The following is a 25,066-nucleotide window of genomic DNA, read 5'->3' as shown; positions in this document are numbered from 1 at the left end:
AGAGCTCTGCAGGAGCTTGTCAACCTGTTCTTCCGTCGAGACATCAAGCTGAAGAGCCCCGTGCATGGTGAACCGACTTCGAACCGGAGCTGATCCCAGCTGATCCCGCGAAAAGTAAGATGGGATTCTTCTCTCTTAAATCAACCCCCTTTTCTGTGGGCTCAACCACTACCGGGATCCCTACCGTTCGTTGCTTGCGATGACTCACCAACTTGAAGCCCTCGTTGTCCACGTCAGCCATATCGGCCACTGACTCGTCACCGTCCACGATCGTTGACTCAGCCCTACTAAGCGATGAGGTCTCACTGGACGGGTGGTCGAGTCCATGTTCTGGTCGCTCCACAGCCTGGGAAGGCATGGCCGCCTCTTCCGAGCCAGCCTCCTTTGAATGGCGTGGTCCCTTTAGGCTTGCCGGCGCCGGAGCAGCCGTACTCTTCCCGTTGGGACAGTACCGCTTTGAAGATGCTGCCGTCCTCGAATATTCAAATAAAACTAGGTAAATTAGGAAAAATTAGCTAAATAAACAGAGCTGAGGTGACAGGCGATCGAACAACCCCCGCGACTCAGTCACGCTACCCTTACGTAAGCTAGGCACGTTGGTTCGACTTGGTTAAAGGGAGGCCTTGCCAGGTCAACCGTGTCCGTGTCGGCCAAGTGATTTGCAAAGAGGACCCCAGGTCGCTGAAGGAAGCGATTAACGCTATCGCGTCCCACCCTTAAGGCGGAGCTTAAGTGTCCTCCGAATTTTTAATAATATATTGCACTATAAGTGAACGATATTCTTGTGATACGATGACCCCGCATTAATTAATTCACATGACTTAGGAAAGTCAGTCCTAGGTGCACAAACATACACGCATTCATATGTCGGCAAACGGACGCCTTAATGGTTCCGGCCAGAAGTACACCCTCACTTGTGACTCTACTGCGTATGTTTGCTAGCGCGATCTCCTGTCTGAGTGCAGGGTGCAGCTCGTTGAGGAGCTGTATCTCGTTTACCCAGTGAGTGCAACACCGGCGCTGAACACCGGAACCGTTGATGTCGACTCCGTAACAAACGTCGAACAACGCGGCAGGTGGACGGCGGCTCGAACCGGCCCGCGCCGGGACCGCGTATTTGCCGAGGATCGCGCGACACAAGCCTCGTCTCGTGACGAATGAAGCCTGCCTTTGCCCGGACAGAAAAAAAGAAAGGAATAATATCTCCACACGTGTCCAACCTAGAATCTGCCAGCCAAGAGCTCACGTGCGGAACGCGGAGCGTGTGTACAGATAGTTCCAGCGTATCTCTTCTGCCTTGTTACCAGGCAAAGAATGTTTGTTCGACAACGCACAGACAGGGCAGCGTCGAAAAACAATACAGCTCCCCCCCCCCCCCGCCCCCTTCCGCCCTCTTCCGTTCGACGCTCATAACGGTCTCGTCGTATCGCACGGTGGATAACACCCATCACAGAGAAAGACCGGACGCGCTTGGCTCGGGACAAGTGCGGCCCGCGACATATTTATTTTTTCTGGCACTAATTCGTGGCTCTCGCTGCATTAGTCTCTTGTCATCAATGGTGTTCGTAAACACGCCTCATCAGACCATGGTTATCCGCGGCCGGGGCTTCGTACCAACACGACGTCGTTACGCGAACAAAGGACCCGGGGCCTTGGGTGGCAGCGGCTATGTGCGGGAGTGCTACTCGAAGCGGTAGCTCAAGCGTTGTGCTCATCTCGCTGCTGCTCAAATGACGGGCGAAGGATCGCCTCTGAATGCGCTGCAGAGGGTGGCTCGAAATCTCAGCTAAACTGCAGCGCAATCAATGGGGTGAGCATACGGTGCCGCGCATTTTGCGCATGTTGCGTACACAGAATGTAATTGTTGTTCGATATCCTGTTTGTTTCACGAAGAAACATGCGTCACATAGCTGCCATAGTGTGCGCGACGTCTTTTCCGCCGTGGTGAGGTGACTGTAATTGCGTACAATTTGCAGTTTGTCAAAAGGAAAGCCGTAGCACATTCTTCATAGATGACGTGCAACGCTGTGGAAGGTCCGCATGAAATAAAGGGAGGCATGTTACTCCCGGCTTGTTTTGTGGGCGAGTGGTTTTAGGCACGAGAAAATGACAGTGTGTCGTCAGTAATAAGAGCACACTTAATCAAGTTTATGACAAATATATTGTGTAATAAGCCTGCAGACAAACCATTCACAATTTTTGTTCTCTCAACCTAAGGAACGCACTAATTTTTGATGGCCATTCCAGGCAGTGCCAACAAGATGGCGATGGTTGCACTGCAGCCAAGCCTTTAGGCTGCTGCACGACCCACAGGTTTCACCAGTTTCTGTTCTTCTAACCGGGCAGCTTGCATGGCTTCCCTGGCCTCTTTCGAGACTTGAAAAGCCGCCGCCATCAGGCGTTTCTCTTGCAGCTGCGACCGGCATCCGTAGGGCTTGCCCGCTCTTCCTTGGCATTTAGGGATGCTGCTTGGGCCACTATGATTGTTTTAAATTAAAAAAAATACCAGACGGTTTACCATCGCTAAGCGCGGAATATGTGGCAGCACCACTAGTTACAGTGGTAACTTAAAGGGACTATGCAATGCATAAAAAGTCGCTTGTAAATGTTTCCAATGCTTAGAAATGATGCTAAGAAGCATTCACACCAAGTATGAGTCTTCGGAACTGAGCCGGCAATTTATTATGAATTTTTTAAAAATCGTGTTTTTTAAAATTCGCGGGCCGATTGGTGTGCTCGTAGTGACCGATTTTGAAACTAAAATTGTGAAAAAGACGTCAATGTACCCATGACGTCGCCAGGCCACCACACGTTCTCATTCGCTGGAGCCACGGCAGCCACGACGTAACGTGCACACTTCCGGTAGCCGCGAAAATCGTCTGCTCGTGCCGCCGCGCGACCCTCTCGGGCAAGCGCGGGCCAGGGCATTGCCTTCGCGCATATGGTTTCAATTTTCCTCTGCCGCCTCCTTCTGTCGGGAGTTCCGGAGCCACTCGCAGTGGCTTGCCGAGTCGCTACTGTCGTCGCTGGCATTCAGCCGGTACGGCGCGAACGCATAGGGCTCGATGCCCATGGCGGCCCTAAGAGCGAGCAGTCGCGCCTCGAGGTCCGGGTCCATTACTGCTAACTACAACAGACGACAAGGAAAGAAACCCGACGCGCGCCGCAATCACGCCGCCGACGCTGCTGCTGGGGTGCTAGGAGCGACAACCGGAAGTTGCAAAAGGAACGTCAGCGGATGGCGTATTCATGGGCGGGGCACAGTCCCAGAGCTGTTTTCTTTATTTTTGTCTGGTGCCCCGCGTTTACGAGTTGAGGGGGGAGAGGAGGAGCGTAATTTTTAATCGTCTATATCTTCGGTGTTATTGACACTAGCTTAAAAATTATTACGTTGGGGTGACGAGTGATCAAATGCCTATCTCTCGTCTGCTTTACGTAATCTCAATTATTTATTGCATAGTCCCTTTAAGGTCATTGCGTGCTAAAGGCATTTAACATAAAAGCCTTTACCATAAAGGCCTGTGGCCTAAACGCCTCTACCAGGAAGGCATTTGCCATGAAGGTGTTTACATAAAGCGTTTACATTAAAGGCTTTTTTCGTAAAGGCCTGCCAATTACCGGCACCTGTCATGTAGTCCACAAACCAGTGGGCAGGTGGGCCGCCTGCTACAAAGCAGGCTTCAGGGACGTACAGCCCCCGTTAAAACTATGCGGCCTAATAAGTTTGCTTGTGAGACCTGCTGCATTCCTCGCTATGCATCCTGAGGGAACGCCATCCCTCGAAAGAGAAATGGCTTCGTGTCCTCAATCCTCCCAAGCTATGGACTGATAGATGTGCTAGGGAGCCACGCTAAACAACTTTTGAAAAAAAGTTAGTAAAAGGGTAGTAAAAATGTAGTAAGTGCAGCAGTTACTTACTGTGACATCGTTTTACTACTTTTTACATACTATTTACTACCCTCTTCAAGGTATAGTTAGTGAAAGCAGCGCTTACTGCCTTTTTACTAACTTTGGTGGCTAGTTACTACCTAGTTAGTAACCGTTGCTTTAGCCCTAAAATAATGTCAAAGAATATAACTGACGCAGACGGTCGTACGAATAAACTGGTTCTGTAGTTAAATATTTACGCAGGGGCGCGCGGTATGGTAGTCTAAGCTGTTTCTTCAATCTCAACTTCATAATTAACGCTAGTATCTTAGCTCAGGGGGTAAGAGCCACTAGCCCGTAATTGAGACTAGTATTTAGGAAGTACATAAGACTGTGCACTACCTCCGGGATCGGCCTTGTCTTTAGCGCGTTTTTACTATCCTGCCTTTCTATCCAATCTTTCAACTCTCCTACTATCTGCACGTTGTAGCGATTGTGGCTCGGCTTGAGCCAGTGGGCATGCCTGTGCACTTTCCTTTTCTTTCTTCCTGGCAGCAGCAGACAGAAGATTTACCTGCGTACACGCAGTGCGCGTGTGTGACTCTTTCTGGTTTGTGCTTTTCTTGCATTCTGAACCTTAGTGTGCACCAAGTAAGGCTGTTTTAACTTCATAATCTCACAAAATTTGTATATGTAATGCGCGGTAAGCCAGGCCTAAGTGTGAGCGATTTACTGCTAGCACGGTCTGGCAGCTCTTACTGATTTCGGGATTTAGTCAAATTGACAATGTATTTATTTTTTTCAGTATGCACAAAATTTAACAAGCCACGCCAGCATACCGTACGAAGAACGTAGCAACATATGCGAAAGTTTCTATTCTTTTCTTAGATGACTACTGCCTTCCCGTTGCCCACTGCAGGTAGCAGCCGTTACTGACTCAATGTCTTAGTAACTGTTACTAACCTTCCCCTTACTAACTGCAGTTACTAACAGGATAGTAACATATGCGACAGCCAGTTACTACGGCAAAATTAGTAAATACTACTACCTTTTTTCTAAGAGTGTAAAAGCAATCCATTTACCTGTATACTTTGGACAGGGACTATATATGTACGTATGCCCGATATTGCAAAATGCGCCTAGTAGTGCTACCGCGCTAAAAATAGCCTTTTGAGTTAGAATAACGCTTTCGTCGGCATATCATTGTCAGCGAGGATCAGTGCTGGGCGTGTGGGAGCATCTGTTGCGAAGATCTGTAAAAAAGTTACGCGCCATTCAATTGCCTCCCCTCCTCTCCCCACCATTACAGCATTCGAGCCTCCAGTAACTTCGCCAATCTTCCCAGGTGTCCTCAACCATTTCTTCTTTGCACGAGGATGAATCACAGTGACGAAAAAAAAATTCATTCCAACTTTACCTCCCAATTTCTCAGCAATTGAAATATATATATATATATATATATATATATATATATATATATATATATATATATATATATATATATATATATATATATATATATATATATATATTTGCCGCCAAACAACCATCAGCAGCGTTCTTTAAGGAGCAGTTATCGGATTTCATGAGGAGGAAAAATGCGGCGAAGCTGTGCTCAGTGTTTTAGGTAGGCCAGTCGCAACAGTGCGCGAGTGTGGTGTTTGATCCAGCATCAATTTTGATGCAAGGCACAGAAGAGGCGTCCATTTCGTTGCGTGCAAAAGTAATAACAATATCCAGACGGACGAATGTGAGGTCTGCTATGAAGGGAACGTATAGCGTGGTTCACAGAAGCAGAAAGTAAAAACAACAGCGAAAACAAAACCGACACAGCGACAAGCTAGCCGCTTATATTTCACATCGTGGTTTGTTTTCATTCACTCGTGCATTCACCAGATATTGAACCTAGTTGCAAGTCGACGGTGGTGTATGCGTCTCTTCGCCATTCTTGTCGAAATCGGCTTCGCGCTGTTAGCATTTTGACGGCTGTTATGTAACGGCCAATTTCTGAGCCCACCGAAGCTGTCCGACCAAATGTGCAGTGACCGCTTCCCCGGCAGGCGACGAAATCGCGGAGAGGTCTCTTCGCTGGCGCCTTTCTCTCCGCTTGTCCGGCCGTTCCTTCCGCGTCTGCAGCAGACGGGAGCGCCGAAGCGCGGCGAACGATACGACTCAGGAGTGCAAACTGCTGGGCTAGTTGGTTCATATTGCATAGAAAAGGAACCAGCGAAAATAGACGCAAGACGCAAGGCAATAAATCAGTTGTAAGTCCAGCGTTGTGGTGTGTGCCTCCTTTGTTCTTGTCTTGCGTCTATTTTCGCTGGTTCCTTTTCTATGAAACGATACGACTCTACGCCGGCGGGGAATGTCTTGTTCAGCGATCTATTATTCCCGGTTCCTCTCCGCCTTCGACCCAAGCACGGCCATCGCATATAGATAACGCGATGCGCGCGGCAGATATGACCCCGAGGCGAGGGGGACCGACAAGAATAGAGTACGCCAGACCGCGTCGCTTCTGCATACTTCGTACATAGGTATATATACGGAGGCCTTAGACGTCAACCGCGATGTAGGCGATAAGCGCGGCTGCGCGATGAGCCTTGCACAGAGCCCACAATACGGCCTGCGCGCCTTCGTAGGTCTGCAGGCGGTTCGGCGAGGTATTTTCGCGAGATGTTAGAAAACGAAAGGAGGAAGGTTGGCACAGTGCGCATTCCATGTACAGTACATCCAGCCGACCCGTTTTTAAGCTTGCACAGAGAAACCACAGTGCTCGATCCTCTGTCTTTCTTCGCCTCGCATCCTGGGAGAACACCAAGTAAGGCTGACAGGGTGGCGTCCTCCTTTTGCATGCGTTATCAACAGGGGGTAAAGAATGAAATCAAGCTCACGAAGAAGCAAAACATAATTGACGAATGTGCGAGACGAGAAAAAAGTTATTCAATGGAACAAGAAATGAACACATATGCCTGTCAAAAACAACAGCGCCAGAAAGCGCACATCACGTACGCAAACAGGAAGAAGAACCAACATGTCTGTTATGGAGAGAGACATCAGGGGAACAAGATAAAGCTTAACAAGCGAGCAAACAAACAAGCGGTCGGGGACAGCCTAGCAAACAGATTGGAGGACCTGCGGAACGAATGATGAAAATGAGACAGAAATAAAGTGCAGGAAACACAAGAGAAAGCAGCGGAACGAACGAGCAGCCCAGCAAACCGACAAAACACGAGCCGCGTTGCACTGATATATAACCGTCCGGGAATTGGAGTAGGGGGTAGGTAGCTCTATATGCTGGTGCTGTTTCAAGAAACGAGAATATACAGCAAAAATGTGGTATTGTTTCAACGTAGCTAAACCGAGTAGGCGTGCGAAAACATGTGTTTAGCGTGGTTGGCTAACGGTTTTGCTTTGCTGAGTGGTCGGCACGTCTGGCGACGATATTAGACTCAGGTCCAGCTCTGATCGAGGTGCAATGCACAGCGCGAGAGCGTGTTGACTTTATGGTTTCAGGGTTTACGGGGGTTTAATGCCCCAAAGCGACTCAGTCTATGAGGGACGGCGTAGTGAAGGGCTCCGGAAATTTCGACCACCTATGGTTCTTTAATGTGCACTGACATCGCACAGTACACGGGCCTCTAGAATGTCGCCTGCATCGAAATTCGACCGCCGCCGCCGGGATCGAACCCGCGTCTTTCGGGTCAGCAGCCGAGCGCCATAACAACTGAGCCATGCACTGCGGAGGCCGTCTTGAGTTTAACACGAGCCACAATGGGCTACTATGATAGCATAGTGCCCTGTTTCAGTGGCCAGCGAGGCTGATGTGTTTGCGCTGCCGCGGGTTCGATATCCCGTTGCGGCAATACTTATTTTATTTACGCATGGGTTGTTGCTGTTCCAGGTTTTGCCAAGGTCACGCTCAAGGTCAAGCTTCACACAAACTTGGTGATTCGGTTAGACTTGGTGAATTAGTGCTTTTGCACTAAAACATTTCTTTCGTGCATGGTAAGCCTGCAGGGGCGAAAGGCTGATGGCGCAAGTTTTGGCCAACATGCTTGTACAAGGCGGAGCGTCGACTAACCATCGCGCACAGCCACAGATGGGCTCACATGCGCAGTGTACCTGTACTGCAAGCGCAGTATTTCGCCGAGTGTCGATTGTCTCGGGGTCTTGGAGAAAAATGTGGCATGACTGCACAGGCTCAGTTTGTGCGCCATCTGAGCTGAGATTTGCCCAGCTGCACAGGGATCATAAACGGTGGTATTTCTCTTGATTCGATCTCACAACAGAGGGCCTAGGAACACGGCCGAGAAAGGCGTGCAGTCTTCGCCCCTTGCTCCCTGTCCAGTGAGCGCCGCTCTGGTGACACAGCTAGTGGGAGACGAGGCAGAGCGAGGGATGTCAGCTAGATGGCCTCTTTGCTTCGGGGTCGTATGGCTGCAGGACGACACGTACTTCGCATTACTTCGACGCCGAGCGGCCGTGGTAGGGACGTGAGGTCCTAAAGAATGCAACCAATCTCTCAACAGAACTACGCAGGTGCGGCAAGGTGGACATCTACCTTGGGTGCGGGGCGACGGAGGAGGCTGCGAGCATGAAAAAGTCTCCGGAAAGAACTCGCCCACTTTCGCGCGCGGTTGTGCGTCATCTGATGCGTGTAGATAGGTATTGAGTGGTTGAGGTGTTCATGACGAGAGAATGTAATCATTGAGAGAGTTTATGTACTCTGTCGAGAAGGTGCTCCAGAGCCCTTTTAATGCATCAAGGTGTAGTTAGGCTAGGCAGCAGTGGGGGATAAGGATATAACGCAAGAGGTCGTTAGGAGACAGGGGATGCCTCACATACCGCTCAGTGACAGCAACGCGTGTACGTCACGTAGCTACCATAAGCCAGCAGCCGCCGGCTCGCGCTATCTTGGTTCGCTGCTGCGTCGACTCAAAATAAAAGCAAAGTTCGACGAAAGCGGCCGACTGTTGTGTTTCTCCACAGTTCTCGTTCTTCGGCCTCTCGTGGCGCCGCATATACACGGGCCATTTCTTTCCCTCTTTAAGAACAGGCTGTAAACATGTGAAACATTTCTCTCGAGGCTAGCGCCAGTTTTCACGCTCTCACGGCCCCGCACCGGTTCTCTCGGCTTCCTCTTTCTCCACGCTCTAAAGCCCCTCGTGGGCGTCTCACGGAAAAGTACTCCGCCACGAAATTAAACCGAAGGAATAAAGGAAACTAGCCTTCGATGCGCTCGGTGGAATTTCGCCTGACGCGTTCAAAAGACCCCGTCGCCGCCGTTGCTCAGGTACTGCCTGCCCCCGTGCGTGCAACGCTTTCGGATGCGCGCCCAGCTACGTGCGCAGCAATCAGGGCAACAACAGCGGCGCTCCCTCTGAATGCACTTCTGCGGGCACCGCGTGCTCGTCTTGAGGGAAGCAGGAAGCGGCTGCGGGCGAAAGTAGCCTGGAAACAGTGGCGGCGTTTTCGAGCGCTGGCTCTACTGGTCGCGCTTCCAGTCTGATTCCACGGATGGAATTCAAGATAGCGGCCTCCAAAGCAACGACATTGTATCCTAGTGGTTGCATATTAAAACAAAACAGGCAACGGGCGGCGGCAGCGTTATGCCCGAGCACTACAACCTCGGTACACATCCGGTATTTTGCCTTGCAGCCGTCAAAGTCGGGCCACTTAGTCCCGGCATCCGTGTAAAATTTGTGCGCCAACGGTTTGCCGCAGAATGTTCTGGATGGGTCATACGATTCGGCGTTTTTTGCAGCATAAACTTACTTAGTAAGTTAGAGCCTAGCTTGAAGCAGGGATTCGAACCGGCGACCTATATATGTGCCCCCAATTCCACGTCTTTGCGAAACTTGATGAAGACTACGGCTCAACCGTTTGTCGCAGTGTGTCGCAGCATAAACTTACTGTTACAGACTAGCTTGCGGCAGGGATTCGAACCGGCGACCTATGTTAAGCATGTTAACGCTCGATATTCGATCGCTGCCTCAGCGTCGGGTCATTTTTTTGCAGCCTCAATCGTTTTCTTGGAAAGTGCGTTCGGACGTCATTGCTCCATTGGGAGGATACTCACCGTCATGCGTAACTGCTCAAGCGTGCGTTCCCGCAGCCGAATTCCGGATAGCCATAGTGTGGTTCAGTTCCGAGTCTGAAACCATAGAGATGATCCGTTCCGGTTCGCTATTGCGACCGACAAGTGGGCAAAACCATTCCAGATTACGGAGGGAGTGAACAGATGCCACTGATTTCCAAAGTTGTGTTAGTTGGTAAAACGTTGGCACGTCAGAAAAAAAAAAGCGGGGTTATGGCATCGTGCCTGCATTCAGAGAAATGAGTGTCGCACAACTGATTAAAATTGTACTTTTATTTCACGCTCAAAATCGCCGAATACGAAATAAGCGATGTTCTTCGATAAAAAAAGTAAAGAGACATGGCAAGATATCTGTGCAGATAACGCAGCTGCAATTAAACGTGGTTCTTGTTTTGAAAACGTCTTTGTTAGATTTTTTTTTACTCCTTCGCTCTCTACCGAGCATTTCTGACGCATAAATGGTTTAGCCACCGCTAAGTGGTAATGGTGCTCGGCTGCTGTGCCGAAAGACGCGGGTTCGATCCCGGCCGCGGCGGTCAAATTTCGATGGAGGCGAAATTCTACACGCCCGTGTGCTGTGCGATGTTAGTGCAAGTTAAGGAACCCCAGGTGGTCGAAATTTCCGGATACCTCCACAACAATGTCCCTCATAGCCCGAATTGCTTTGGGACGTAAAACTCCGTAAAACCATAATTTAACGAAAGACATGGTTTAGAAAGCGGTGCTGCTTCACGTCCACTTGTTCAACGGTGGATCAGCTGCAGCCATCGTCATGACGCATTGCATCAGTCTAGCACGCAAGAAAGAGCTTACAAAAGGGGTGCAGCTGTTGTACACACGACTGCTTTGTTGTCGCTGGCACCCTTTTTCTTTCAGCGTCCATATTTCACCGGTGTTCGACCGCTTACTCGATCGCTTACGGTCTCACTGTTTCAAGCATGGGTGCAGATGAGAACAAGTGTTTCAACTGATAGAAAAACGAGTCTCTTGAGTAATGTTTTGAAATGTGTATGGTAGTGGGGTGGGGGGATTTGTATCGTCAAGAACATAAGGAAAACTTTACAGAAATTGCTGCTGCTTGGCTACATGGTGCAGTGCAACTAGAAGCATGTAAGCTCAAGAAAGAGACAGAGAGGCGAAAAAACTTGACGGGACAGAAGAATAAGCACCACTTGTTGTTTCCTTCCAACTTTTTATACTCTTCGCCCAATCATGAAAAAGGCAGTTTGATATTATGTAGGAGTTGTAGGAGTCAGTGGTACGTTACATAGGCCTGATTATTATTATTATTTTTTGGTTACCGGCTCCCCTAGGACATTTATTGCTTCTCGGCATACGTTTTGTACTCTGCGCATTCAAGCGTGTCCAAGCGCTCCAAGTTGATAGCGTTTAGCTCTACGTGCTCCTGGATACTGGACACCTTCCCGCCCGCTGGACGCGTATCCCTCCCCAGCCATGTTAAGCAATACTCCGAGAGGTAAAGTTCTGATGTGTGGGAGTTGCTTTCTCACAGCTGTGAATGCAAGTATTGCCATCGACAAAAATTTCTTCAAAATATTCTCTAACGTCGACGGCGCGTTTTTATATTTCGTATTCCTCTACGTATCTGTATCATACAGAAAAACTTCCTTCGTCTTATTTACAATGTCCCCTGGGACTCTCCGAGCACGGGTCTCCTTTTACAAAGTGGTGTGGTAAAAATTCACAACTTGTATAAATATCGTCTATGTATCCGGTTATAACTTGAAACACGTAGGAATGTAAACTACATACGTAACCTAGATGAATTACAATGCCCGAGAAGCCAGCTACACGACAAGGTATGCGGACATTTGGGTAGTGCCGACTCCTCGAATAGATTCAGGTAGAGAACGCCTGCAAATCACTCTTCCTTCCCTGTTAAATACATACGCATTTAATAATTTTGATCTCTTTAGTTCGTCAAAAGAATCTTTGCGTGCTATGTACGATGACATGTAGAATATGTTTATTCTTTTTCTTTGCTATCGATCTTTGTTTATCGAGTGTGAATGTCGATTCAATATTGTATAATGCTGCTTCACTTTATTTTGTAGTTTCATTATTGTACACCTGTTAATACGTTAACCAACTGCCTTTGTTTTATAAGCCTTGCTGTCAAGTCGCTGCCAAGCGAAAGGGGGCTGCGGCTTTGTCAAGCTGTATCTTACAGCTTTTTCTGCGCCTCGGCTGTCTGTACCTTTTCAAGGCAGAAATAAATTTGATTTGATTTGATTTGCTAGTGTACGTGTAGCCTACGTCGAAATCTGCTATTAAAGGACGCAGTGGAAGAATATATCGATGCTCGTGTAGAACGCACAGTTGTGTTTCACTGCGCTAATAATCCCCGGGTGTAGTTAGGTGCTGGTGGGGTTCAGACTAAACTCCGCTAAAGGGCACTGGATCGCACGTTTATACGAGAGTGCCATTCGCAGCTTGACCATCCTCGCGTGAGGGTCGAGTAAAGCACTTTTGAAACATAGGCGAGCAGTTCGAGCTGTCATCGCACCTAACAACCACGACGGAGCAGCAGCTGCAAAGCAGCCCACTTCTTCCGAAAAGCGCCACAGCATCCGCCACACACCCAGGGACGCCGACACCATGAGAAACTGGCTCAAGGTTTCCGCAGGCCTAGCACGGGGTGATGTTGTGAGAGTTCAAGGCATGATGGGCACTGCAGAAATCACACGAATTCACAATGGCGGCCGTAAAATGAGTCGATCTCCTTCCTGTTGCCTTGCACTCGTTGACAATTTCTATGCGTGAACGTCCCAGCGTCATCTGGAGGAAGAGATACGAGATGTCCTCTACGTTAGCAACACAATGGATGGGCGCTGTGCGGTCGTCTGCGTGGTATCTTTCGGATACTTAACTGGGCGAGTTGTCTTTGCATGACGGACAACCGGCTGCGCGGACAGGTGAAGACACAAGGAATACAGAAAAGGAAGTTTCGTGCGAACGTTGCTTCTTAATCCTCATTTTGCCATCGCCTGCTGACGCATTCAGTTATTCGTATCGCACGATAACGCTGATCTCTTCCCAGGGTTTCACCGCTTCCGGAGGTGCAGTCTTTTTTTGGCTAATTCAGGCTTTTCGGCGTGCAGCCGCACTGCCGGCTTGGAATCACACGCGAGACCTGAGCGTGCTGTGCGAGGAGCGTGGGCGCGGCTTCCTACTCTTCATCGCAGCCGCCAAAGTTTACGACAACAAATAAAAAAAATTATAGAAGAAAATTCAGAATCAATTTAGTGTTTTTCACTGCAAATAGGATGGATAACGCTCTGTTAAAGTATAGTAAACTTTGCTTACGTTTTGCATGGAGATCGCGGTGCCATAACACAACCTATAGCGAGAGAACAAAGCAGTTTTTGGCGCATTCGCAGTCCTTTTACACGCTGCCTGCCTGCGCTTATAGGCATGAGCTTCCGCGCTCTGATGAAGTCACATGCGGCGTGCATCAGCTGACAGAGATACGTCGAGAGAAGCTATGAAAGGGACGTTATTAGCCAAAAGTTGACCTCTTAATCTTTCAGACTGTGGTCTCCCATTTATAGCACCCAAAGCAGCTAAGAGCAGCAGTGTTTAGGCGCGAGGTGGAGTAATTTCAGAGCCACCTTTGCACTGCAGGCTGCCTGTTGGCGATTTTCACGGCCTACTGGAGCCGCCTCAGTTGATCCCATTGGCATTATTACTGAGGACTGCTGCTGTGTGCAGCGCAGGCAGAATTGAGCTTGTTTTAATATTTCGCGATAAACTCGCGCTTGTTGTCGATCGTACCAGCCTCGTGTGACCGTCTCGACGATGTAAAAGGAATGAACAAGACACAAAGAAGATATTCGCTAATGCGTAGGGATAGACGGCGTACGCGCACTTTGGAGGGAATGTAACATCAATAACGTCGATGTTAAAGATTTGTACGCATTGATTTTTTTCTGCTTTTTGCTTGCGTGCCAGTTTGTAGTGATATCTCAGCGATTGCAAGGAATCGTAACAGATATCCGAAATAAATAATCGAGTCTCTGAAGGTTAGAAGGCAGGAAAATTCGTGCGCCAGCACCCCTTTAATTGCACTTCTGCACAAGGAACTCTCATTTCTGGTGTAAGCTTAATAATGCCTTGCTCATACCCTGAGCATTTGTTTTTGTTGTTCTCGAAACGTATGTTCTGAATCCCTTGCGCATCATCTCTGTGTTCATGCATGATATCGCGGAAGTAAAGCTTCAGTCCTTAGTCAGTGCTGTGCTAGTGTCGTTCTTCATCCTGCCGTGGGTGTCGCAGATTTCGCTGTTCCCTTCGAGACGCCTGATGCCTAACTAGCCCGACAAAACGTCTTAACAGAATTATTTTCAAAGACGCGCGCTTGGCGCCATGGCTATCTGCGTCCAGGGCACTCAACAACGTCTTGGTCACCGCAAGGTGTCCCCATGCACCTATAGTGTCTAGAGTCACTGAAAAAAAATCGCCACAGTAGTTGCCTATGTACTCACTTTGGGGGCGTCTCGATGCTGGACGAGTACGGGGCACTGGCCGTCGCCCGCAGCGCCTCCGAGTTGTGGAGTCGGCGTCGTGTAGGTGGCGTTGACGGCTTCCGGCGCTTGCACGGTGTCGTTGCCGCGGCTCCGGCTTAGACTCGGTGTGGTGGCGAAGAGCGGCCCTTGCTCGTACGCTGACGCTGTCTGGTTAACCATGGCAACCAGGGCGACGCTGAGCGAGAAGCGCAGGGCGTACGCCAGCAGCAGGCCGCTGAAGAGGAACGCTGTCAGCACGAAGCGGCAGGGCACTGCAGTGCACAACGGGAGGAGCCATAGTAAGGACGATCCGCATCCAACGGAAGCACATAAAAAAAGGAAGCACTGCAGGCCAACGTTTCTAAACGTCGCTGCACATCTAAGTCGTTGGCGAATGAAAAACGGCACTTTCACTATGCGTTAGTTGGTCCTCTGTAAACGTTCATAGCCACCTGCCGTAGACTTGACTCGAATGCTTTGTATTCAATACAAATATTGCCTGAAATCAGTGCGTGAAATTCCGTTCACGCATTCATTCTGGAAGACAAAGCTCAAAAATTAGGCTTCCATGTCAGCACAGCATTCCCAATAAGCCCCCTCAAGTATTGAACTATACACCTCTGCACATCTTAAATGCACCTTATATTAGAAAAAAATTCTTTTATACTTTTAAAATTTTCCTGTAGAAACTACTGAAAAGAACACACGCATACTCCTCAAATATACTATCAAGTCAAATATGTCAAATATACTATCAAAGGCACATAAAATATTACTATTAGTGGCCATGCTAACTCCTTGGGAAGCTGGACATTTCCTTCAACATAAACTCCAAATACTTCTTCATACGTGATGGTAGAACATCATCATCATCCTGACTACGCCCACTGCAGGACAAAGCACTTTCCAATGTCTCTCCAATTAACCCTGCCCTTTACCAGCTGCGGCTACCGTACCTGCGCGAACTTCTTCATCTCATCCGGCCACATAACTTTGTGCCGGCCCCTGCTTCGCTTGCCTTCTCTTGGAATCTACTTGGCAAGATCGTGTCTCCCTCCTTGAAACCCTTCCTTATTGGAACGTTATCGCTGACTTTATGAAGGACTATCGTAGCTAGCTGTGCAGTGGATATAGATATCTGCCAATATTTTCACATAAGACTCTTCTACACTCTTATTCCGCAATGCCTGCATGACCCCTTAGTTTTCCACTTAGTCAAATATTTTCTCGTAATCTATAAAGGCTATATATAGTGGTTGATCATACTCTGCGCATTTCTTTATCTCCTGATTGATACTGTGAAGATTGTCTATGTCGTCTATCCTTTACTAAAGCCAGCCTGATGATTTGGTTGATTGAAGTATAAGGTTGTCCCGATTATATTAGCGATTACCTTAGTAAATACATTGCTGGAAACGGACAGTAAGCTGATCGGTCTGTAATTTTTCAAGTCCTTGACGTCTTCTTGCTGATGAATTAAGATGTTAGCGCTCTTCCAAGCTTCTGGTACGCTCGAGGTCAAAAGGCATTGCTTTTACAGAGCGGCTCCAATTGTGAGTAGTAAAAGCCATCTACTCCTATCCACGTGGATTTCAGTTTACTGCGCTGCGCAAAGCCGGGAAGTGTTGTTGAAAGAAGGCTCGTGTAAGCTTGCACGAACAGTTGCCGTAAGTTCCCCGCTAGAGGGGGGACCTTAACACCTCCTGAGCACCCCCTGCAAGCCGCTCGCGCTGCCTTCGTCGTTTTCGGGTGGTGCGCAGCTGTGAATGCTGTGCACGCTATGCAGAGCGACCATGCATGCAATGGATACTTGCGATTTCACTCTTGGCGCTTTTTAACGCGATAGTGTTAAGGAGCTTGTGTCACAGAAAATCCGGGGTCGCCGTCAGCTTCGATGACCATGAGCGAAAAATCCATGGAAAATCCCCAACCTAGGAGTCAGGCGGGCCACCTAGGTCACGTGACCTGGCGGCGTAATGACAAATTGCCCACCGGATTGTGAGAAAATTGCCCATCATGGCAGGTGGCAGTTAAATTCATGGTTGGTCGCTAGGGGTTACTCGACGAGAGCAACAGCACAAGCCCCATCGGTGGCAGCGCCTGCCATCGCAGGGCAAGGGCATTAGCGCATCGTTTAACCGCTCCACCACTTCGACAGAAGTGGCATGAGGACTCCCAGCGATTTATGAATGTAAAGTCATGAATGACCAGTTCTGCATGTATGGGCCTTAACCAATTAAGCTATCGTGTCATACCCTTAAGGCGGAGCTAGCTTTTATTCTTCTTAGCAATGCGCGATTCGACGAAAATACGATGTTGGTCACAGTTTACCAAGAATACATGTCTGCTTCGCACTTTCACCTCTTTGCTGTTGGTTAGCACCGCGTTTGATGCCAGGCCCAGCGAAATAGATTGTTTGCTAGCTAACAGTACGACGTCGCAACAGGCAGCCGGGCACAATGGATCGGGAAGATGAATTGTGAGAGAGGCGGGCCTACAGCTGTAGTATTGTGGCATCCTGTGAGCGTTTCAGTTCTCATTTTTAAAAAGCATTTGACTAATGTCTAGTTCTTGCGGGTACCGACTGGCTGAAAAACTACAGGATTGCGCTTAAGTCTGCTTACGAGCTAGAATGCGAGAGCTCCTGTCCTCTCTTTATCCCTCTATATTTATTTTTTTTTTGTTTTCTGGAATTTTTGTTTCCTCTTTACTTTTATGTTTGTTTTTAATTTTGTTGTTCAATGCTTTCTTTCTCCGTCCTCGTGCCTGGCATACTTACTGGTTAGCTTCCTAGCTCTTTTCCGCCATTGTGAGTCAACGTTCTTTCTGTATAGGTATTTAAATACCTTAGCTGCCCCTCTGTTATCGTCCAATTTCCTCAGGCGTTCTTCGCATTGTATTTTACTCTGAGATTCCCGTGCTTCGAAGGACGCGCAGCCCATATCCCCCTCTATTGCCTCGTTGTGATTTTCCTGTAGGCACCTAGTGCCAATCTTCCAACAGCTCTCTGATTTACTTTTTATCTCGACTGAACACCTGCCCTCAAGCACAGAACCGCATTCCCGAAAGTAAGCCCCGGCATTATTATTCCTTTCCAGATACCTCTCAATACTTCATACCTGTTGTACCCCCACAATGCCCTATGTTTCATTATCCCGGGATCTTTTCGCCGTTTTGGTACGAGAGACTTCGTGCTTTTGCGTGTACATCTACCCTTCGTTTACTGATACTCCGAGATATTTGTATTCGGCCATTCGGGATATATCATTACCTTGTAAGCTCCTGATCAGTTGTATCGTTGAAAATCATCACACCAGACTTAGCTGCGATAAAACTGAAACCTAGACTGTCTACTTCGTCTCCACAGCAATTAACCAGAGTTTGCAAATCTTCGTGGCTATCTGGTAACAGTGCAATGTCGTCCGCATACATTAAACCCGGTGGTCGCTGCTCAACAACCTTTCCGCCTAATGTGTACGACAGATCATAACCTAGATTGCTTCGTTGTAGACTTCTTTCCATACTTATCATATAAAGCATGAACAGCAGCGGTGATAGAGGACAACCTAGCCTTAATCCTATGCGTACCTCAACAGTTGTTGTACTTCCTTCCAATATTATCTGAGCTTCATTTTCTCGATATATATCCCGTAGAAAATCAATTACCTCATAATTGACACCTCCACCTTTTAATAGGTTCCACACGAGTTCCCTGTTCACGTTTTCGTATGCACCGCTTATGTCCAGGAAGGCTAAATACAGAGGTGTGTTTTCCGCCTTAGGTATTTATATACACTGAATAAGCACGAACAGGCTATCATCTAAGCGCCTACCACTTCTGAACCCGTCCCGAAGGTCGGAGTAGGGTGCGTCGATATCCCCTGGCGAGCGGGCCCCAATGCACCCTAGAGTGGAGAGCTACGCAGCGCTGCGGCAGAGAATGTCACGTGGTACGTGTGTCATGGCGAGTCGTGATTTGATGGACGTCGCAGGCGAGAGGCTATTGAATTGCTCCAGTAAAGGCCCAGACTTTTACAGCCACAATTTTCGAGGGTAATCGCGTTTTATATTACTACCGGCCAGCTAAAGTATGTGATTGCAATCAGGCGTCCATAGGTAAAGCGAAGAAGGTTGACTATTAGAATTTAGGTAATCACTTTAAAAGTAAACGTGATTCGCCTGTTTTCTCACGTCCGCCATAACTGGTATTGCTTTTCCGCAAAAACTTTCACTTTGCCTCAAACAACGTATGGTTAAAACTTGTAGGCGGGCTTCCCTGAAGCCCCTGGTATATAGGAGTACTGTTGCGGAGCATAGCGGACAGAAAATTGGCGCAACCTACTTTTAATGAACTTAAAGAGAATATACTCCACGCTTGGAGTTCTAGGAAGATTTAATTATGGCATAAGGAGCATTTCCAACTACACTCAGAAACAGGCGTTCGCGAACGAACAGCGAGGCCAACAACAAAAAATATGCAAGACGAGAGATGGGCCGCGCGCAGAACGACAGAGCATAAACAGACCTAGCAATCTTATCATGTCGGTCCTAGACAAAACACAGACATCTCACACAGCCTATTTTGCGTCCGATCCCGTGCAGCTCCCCCCCCCCCCCCCCTTTTTTTTTTGCTGATATCGCACGCGTGCGATGTTGGCGTTCCCATCACGCGAAGTACCTTCGCTGGTTATGGGTTTCTGCCGTGCGGACAGTTGAGGGCACTGAGCTTTTTATGAAATTTTTGCTCCCCTTTTCTCCAACAGTTTTCGGAACGCACGGCTGTAGTGGGCACAGACAACCACGCTCCTTTTTTCTCTTTCCTTTGCTATCTGTAAGCGACATGTACGCAGCGGCTTCATTTTGTATCACAGAACAAGTAGTCGATAATAGAGATGCTCCCCCTCATAATCACAGTAGATGGTGAGAGCAAGCTCAGAGTGAATCTTCATCAGGCTTTGGTTTCCTCTGTTCCTTGAAAACCTAATAGACTGGGAGAAACTGAGACTTTCTGCAAGTTTTCCGCAATGCTGCGGTTTCGCGACTCCGACTGCCGCTATCTAAAGCCGTTGCGAGAAAAGGGGCCACCCGTTCGAGTGAAGTTAGCATTGTGGTCGCAAATAAACGCCATAATAAGGGCTCTCCCCCCTCCTCCCCTCTTTCGCTGTCTATAATTTAGCCGGCATTTAAAGCGAGTCCGCGGAACTGAAACGGACGGTCTTGGAGCTGTACAGCGTTCAAGCGCTCACTGACAGAAGACGTGCGCCGTCGCGATGGCAGCAGCGGCAGGATGTGCCTGCATACGCGCTTGCGTTCTTGGCGGGCGCACGTGCCCGCTGCACGCACGAGGTTGACCGCGCATAGTGTGCGACCTCGCCATGACGGTCCCTGCTTGTTGGCGTCAATTACTTCGGCGCGAGAACACGAGAACCCTGGAAAACGTAGCGCCTCGCCATGCCGATGCTGGCACCCTTCCGGTGCCCGAAGGCAGCTCAGCAACGAGACAAAAAGTATGGTGGAGCTGCCATAAAAAAACGTAAACCAATAAGCTCCTGCCTGTGCCACTACGTATAACAGGCAAAGAAACGCTGACGCTTCAACGTTTAAGCCAGAGTTCTCGCTCTCGAGACTCAGAAACTCACGCTTCATTTCGGAATGCGCCGCCGCCAATCGATATTTATTGGCTTTATACGATGGTGCATTCACTCTACAGATCGCCATTCCTTATTTCGATGCAATCGATAGATATTTTCGCCTCGACCGTATGTCCAGGCCTCAAGAAACCACGTAGACTCGGTCGCTCAGACGTTCATGGCCTAAAATGGCGGAATCGAATCCGGGTCGCAGCGGCCGCCTTCGATGCATGTGAAATAGTAATAAAAAAGAGCCCGTGTGCTGTGGGATGAAAGCGCACGTTAAACGACACCAAGTGTTGTAAATCAATCCACAGCTCGGCACTATACGGTGTCCCTCATAGCGCTTATGTCCCTTCAGGACGTTAAACCCCACGTGCCACATACCAGTCATCAGTACCAAACAATTTTTCGATGATTATTTCTCGCGCGACGCATGATATGACGTGAAAAGTGTTAAAATTCTTGAGAAGATTGCCAAATTTTGTGAAATAAACGCCGGAGATATCATGGAATTATTTCCTGTTGCGAATGTGCTGAAATCGATTGAAATTCAGAGGAAAAGGTCGATGTTATATTGATGGTGGCAATATCGGTCTGCCCTAAAATGTTGGAGTACGTTTTACGAAACTCACTGTTCTAAGACACACTTTTTAGTGAGTTCGCGCGTTGCCTCGAAAACACCCTGTTTGAGTTATCAAGGGTGCTGAATTTCTCGTAGCAAAGAAATAACCTGCAACTGTAGCCCATAAAACGAGAAAAAGCTCCGAGTTCGACATGTACACATCTGTGTGCAATGCACCGAGAGCTAAAGGGAGTGCCAGGACTGTGATGTCGGCGCCTTTTCTTGGGCACATATGGCATAAAAGAAGGCTCGTGCTTGATTACGAGCAATTTCGCGCCCTCATTAATGCGTGCGCGAAGCACCGGCTACGCGGCGCTCAAGCACATACGCTGAGTGCCGAACGTTTTGCCGCAGCCTGCACGCGTAGCGCGGCAATTAGAGCGGGCCCGTTCGCAGAGGCGCCGGCAATTGTGCGCAGGCGTCCGGCGGCCCTGCTGGAATCAGCGCGTGCAGTCAACAAGCGCGCCGAACAAGCGTGGTCGGATCCCGGGTGGCGTGCGTTTTATGCATCAGGAAGCGTGCCAAGGAATGAGCATAGCATCCAGCACTCCTGAAATGCACGCACATTTAACCCCCATGCGTGTGTAGTCACTGAAAAACGGCGCTGTCATTGGCGGTATATGCACTTGGGGCACATCAGAGAGATGCTCAATGCTGCTTCCGGAAGCGGTGTTGCTCCCCTTTAAGACGCAACAACGCATAAATGATGGCAGCTGTTCCCGCGGCTGCGCGTCAAGTTTGTTTATAAATGTGCTGCCCTTCTAATCACAGACGCCGATATGCAAGGTGGACTAGCCTTCTGTTTCCACGAACTCACGCGAGAAATTCCCGCTCGAAATTTCTGCAGCGCATGCGAAGTGATTTCTGGCGTAGCCAGAGGGTTAGTCCCAAGAATAGCGAAACCTCACCTACAAGAAATGCATGTCTCTTGCGTTTTGCTGTGAGAAGCGCGACGTAATTTAGGGGAACCAGCGAAGCATTGTAAAAGGGTGCCTTTTGTGTTCTGGCTTCGTGGTCCACATCTCGCTACCTGTTCTCACGCACGTGCAGTTTCTTCAAGCATGTCCTCTTCTCGAAGGAATCAGCAGTAGTTTATAGCTAACAGAGTCAGGTGAGTGCCTGGCTAGTAAAGGACACCGAGGAAATACACGGGCGTAGTTCCCAGAAAAAATGGCACATGGCGGGCGTCCCTGGCTCTTCAGATTCTCTCGAAAGGATGTATATTTCACCGCATTGCCAAAGCGTTCTACGTCAAAGCGTGGTTCGCTGCCAGCGTGCCGGGAAGACGCTTTAAGGATGCGTGCAGACCTTAGTGCATTCCGATACACGGGTAAGCTGGAACTGGTTATGTTCTCCCTATTTTTCAAATGGATATTTCCGGAAACGGAAAGCAAGAGGATAAAAGCCGCGTCGGGGCAGATTTTTATTCTTACTGGTTGTGGCTTCGGTAACTAGCTGTAATGCTGAAATGTTTCGAAGAAAAAGTAAGCTCGACGAAAGTCCTCAAGTGCGAGCAGCTCATAATGGGAAGCCCAGCCTACAGGAAGACGGGATATATGCATTCGGTCGTGCATAGACCCTCTTCTACGCGACATGTTTTTAGCTAAACTTAACGAGCCTATCTTCAGTCGCTTGGAGGGCATGGATGTAATCACAGCTTTTGATTTGTTGTCAATTTCATATTCTTTCTCAGAGGCGACACCGGTTCACTTGAGTCAAAGGCTGTAAGCGTTTTAGTCATCATGAAAAATTTCTTTAATCGTCTTATTTTAACGAGTGATGTGCCTATAAATCTCTCGCACTTGCTGGGCCTACCCGCCGGGCAGCAACAACCCTGTCCTGAAAAATCACCACGCACATTGTGAACTAATGGAAACAGCTATTGTTAACGTTGTCGCAGTTCCCCTAGAAATCGTGCATACACACGATGAGTGGAACTTCTGGACAGCAGACCAAGAGGCAGCCTAACGATAGCTGCCACGCTTATATTCAGGTCTCTTTAGCGGAAAAGATTCCCCAAGAACATGAAATAAAAAATCAATATAATTCGTCTGCATTGCTTGGCAAACAACACTTCGTAGTGCTGCTGTACATCCAGAACATAGTTTATAAAGTGAAAAGAATTGGGCAATGGGCGAGTGCTTCCGTCATGTACGAGGTCCTGAAGAAACTTACCACATAGTGCAAGGTAGGGGAATCTGATAGCAGCAAAGTGCGTGGACGAGCAATACGGCGTGAAAACCCACACGCCACTTGTGATGAAGATATCACGTTCCAAATTGTTTTACGGAACGCAGTATATCGGGCAGAATGGGAGATGTTTAAAAGAGCGACTAACTGAGCACGCCAGCAGCGTTAAGAACAGTCCAGCAGGATCACTTGCTTAGGACTGTATCATGTGAGCCACATAAATACGGCGTCTCGTTGAGAAGTATGTTGAAATCAGCAACTTTTCCTCTCCCTCGAAACATGTGATTGAAGGAGGTATCCCTTAGAAAGATCAGGGCTGGGGTGGCCCTTACCGCGTCGGTAGCGTGCCGGTATGGCTCTGAAGAAGACGCAGGACCCAACACTTGCCCGAGGTGTTCCACACCGGCCGCAGAGGTGGATGTTCGCCACGTGCTGTGGACTTGTGCTGGGCAAGGACTTCAGGGGTACGGATTTTACAGGAAGTAGGACTAACGGCGACAAGGGAGGAGGATTTTTCCCAGTGGCTGGCCGAGAACAGTAAGAATATGCTTTGGAGGCGAAATTCTAGAGGCTCGTGTACTGTGCGATGTCAGTGCACGTTAAAGAGCCCAGATGGCCGACATTTCCGGAGCCTTTCACTACCGCGTCCTCCTAGCCTGAGTCGCTTTTGTAGGTTAGACCCCCACAAACCAAACCAAACTAAGGGACGCTTCACGTAAACTGGTGGCTGCATAGCGAGAGGTGTATACCTAATGCTGGAAAAGTGGCAAGCAGCACAAAATCACCTTCGGTGATAAGGGTTCGAGCTCCCAAGAATTCAGTGCGGTGTATATTTAAAAAGGGAGACGGAGAAAAGTTGAGTACGAATATGTTTATGACGCGCGGCTCTATTCGGCACAAGGCACTGAAGCCTAAAGAAGCGAAAACCTTGCCACAAATGGCGTGGACGAAGTTTTAAACTGGAAACACACAAAAAATCGAGATGCATGCGACGGCGAATAAAGTGCGCGGCGCACGTTTCACCGCGCAAAGGTTTAAGCTGAATAAATGGAAATGCGCCAGGCAAGAAAAGAACACGGCTCTTGCATCGGCCAAACCCACCTCCCTGTTTAGAGCGGGTGCGCGGCGTTGCCATAATGCTTGGCGGTGGCCCTGTTTTCGTTTTCCGCAACTGCCCTCGCCCGCAGCGTCGCCTGGCTGTTCACAAGGGCGAACGCATGCTGTATACGGCGGACAGCCACGGGGATTCACGGGCGCCGACCGGTCAGCTGCTCTGATCGCTGTGGTTGTAAGGCATATAGCAAAAGGGATCTTCTAGTACACAGGACTCTGGGTGGCTGTGCGGTGCGGAGGGTAACCGTATTTTCTCAACCATCTGCACCGGGTGCCGCTGCCTATGGCTCCTGATAGAGAACGAAGTGCGGACAACATACATTGCCCTTGTCTCACCTCCCAACTCTCCACGACTTCTCAACAATGCTTTCTGAAGAGCCGATGACTGCGGCGGGTGCTTCGACGGAAATTTGCGCAAAACGGGGCAAGATGCGCGAGACGCCAGCTGGACGCTCTTGAAATAGGCGAGTCTCTCTGGGTTAACCAGGAGGCCTGGTCGCTTTCCTTCATCATCGGGACTGGTGCGATCCTAGTATGAAACCTGTCGATTGATCAAAGCCTGCGTTTTCGAGTGCATTTTCGAACACACCACGTTGCGGTGCTAATGACAAAAAAAAATTCAGCGATACTGAAAAATATCTTCATTTCTTTACTTGAAGTACGTTATCCACACAAGAGAGTACTTATGAATGCTTCACATAAAGAAGAAACCTGTAATCTAAGCAAGGGATTAAAGTAATTGCAGAAGTACTGAAGTTTGGGCCAGTTGGTGTTGATACGTTATACAAGATCAGCAGTCATCCTCTCCCGATTGTTCTGTGCAGTTGTCTCCGTCCTGTTCGCGCTGCGACAACTTCTTGAAAGTAATTGCACTTCACGTTGTATTTCCAGGTATAGCCATTTTACTGCAATATGAAATTTGTCCCTCTTACTCAATGCCCTTTTCGGCCCTGTAAGGCATTGTGAATTAACAAAAAAAGGCCAACAGGCACGGCATGGCTATGCATATCCCATGTAC

At 48.7% G+C, this 25,066-nt stretch overlaps 1 protein-coding gene across 2 annotated transcripts in view; it reads right to left on the bottom strand.

Moving 5' to 3' along the window:
- Positions 1-25,066, bottom strand: part of LOC144127907 (sialin-like) — a 109,850-nt gene that overhangs the window by 65,293 nt on the left and 19,491 nt on the right. For both annotated transcript variants that reach the window (XM_077660893.1, XM_077660892.1), the window contains one exon: positions 14,470-14,762. In XM_077660893.1, coding sequence (XP_077517019.1) covers positions 14,470-14,670 — 201 coding nt within the window. In that variant the 5' untranslated portion in view covers positions 14,671-14,762. The remainder of the gene's footprint in view (positions 1-14,469; positions 14,763-25,066) is intronic.

The sequence above is a fragment of the Amblyomma americanum genome, chromosome 4, assembly GCF_052857255.1.
Source record: "Amblyomma americanum isolate KBUSLIRL-KWMA chromosome 4, ASM5285725v1, whole genome shotgun sequence".
In the NCBI taxonomy this organism is placed as follows: domain Eukaryota; kingdom Metazoa; phylum Arthropoda; class Arachnida; order Ixodida; family Ixodidae; genus Amblyomma; species Amblyomma americanum.
This window is presented reverse-complemented; position numbering and strand designations above follow the sequence as displayed.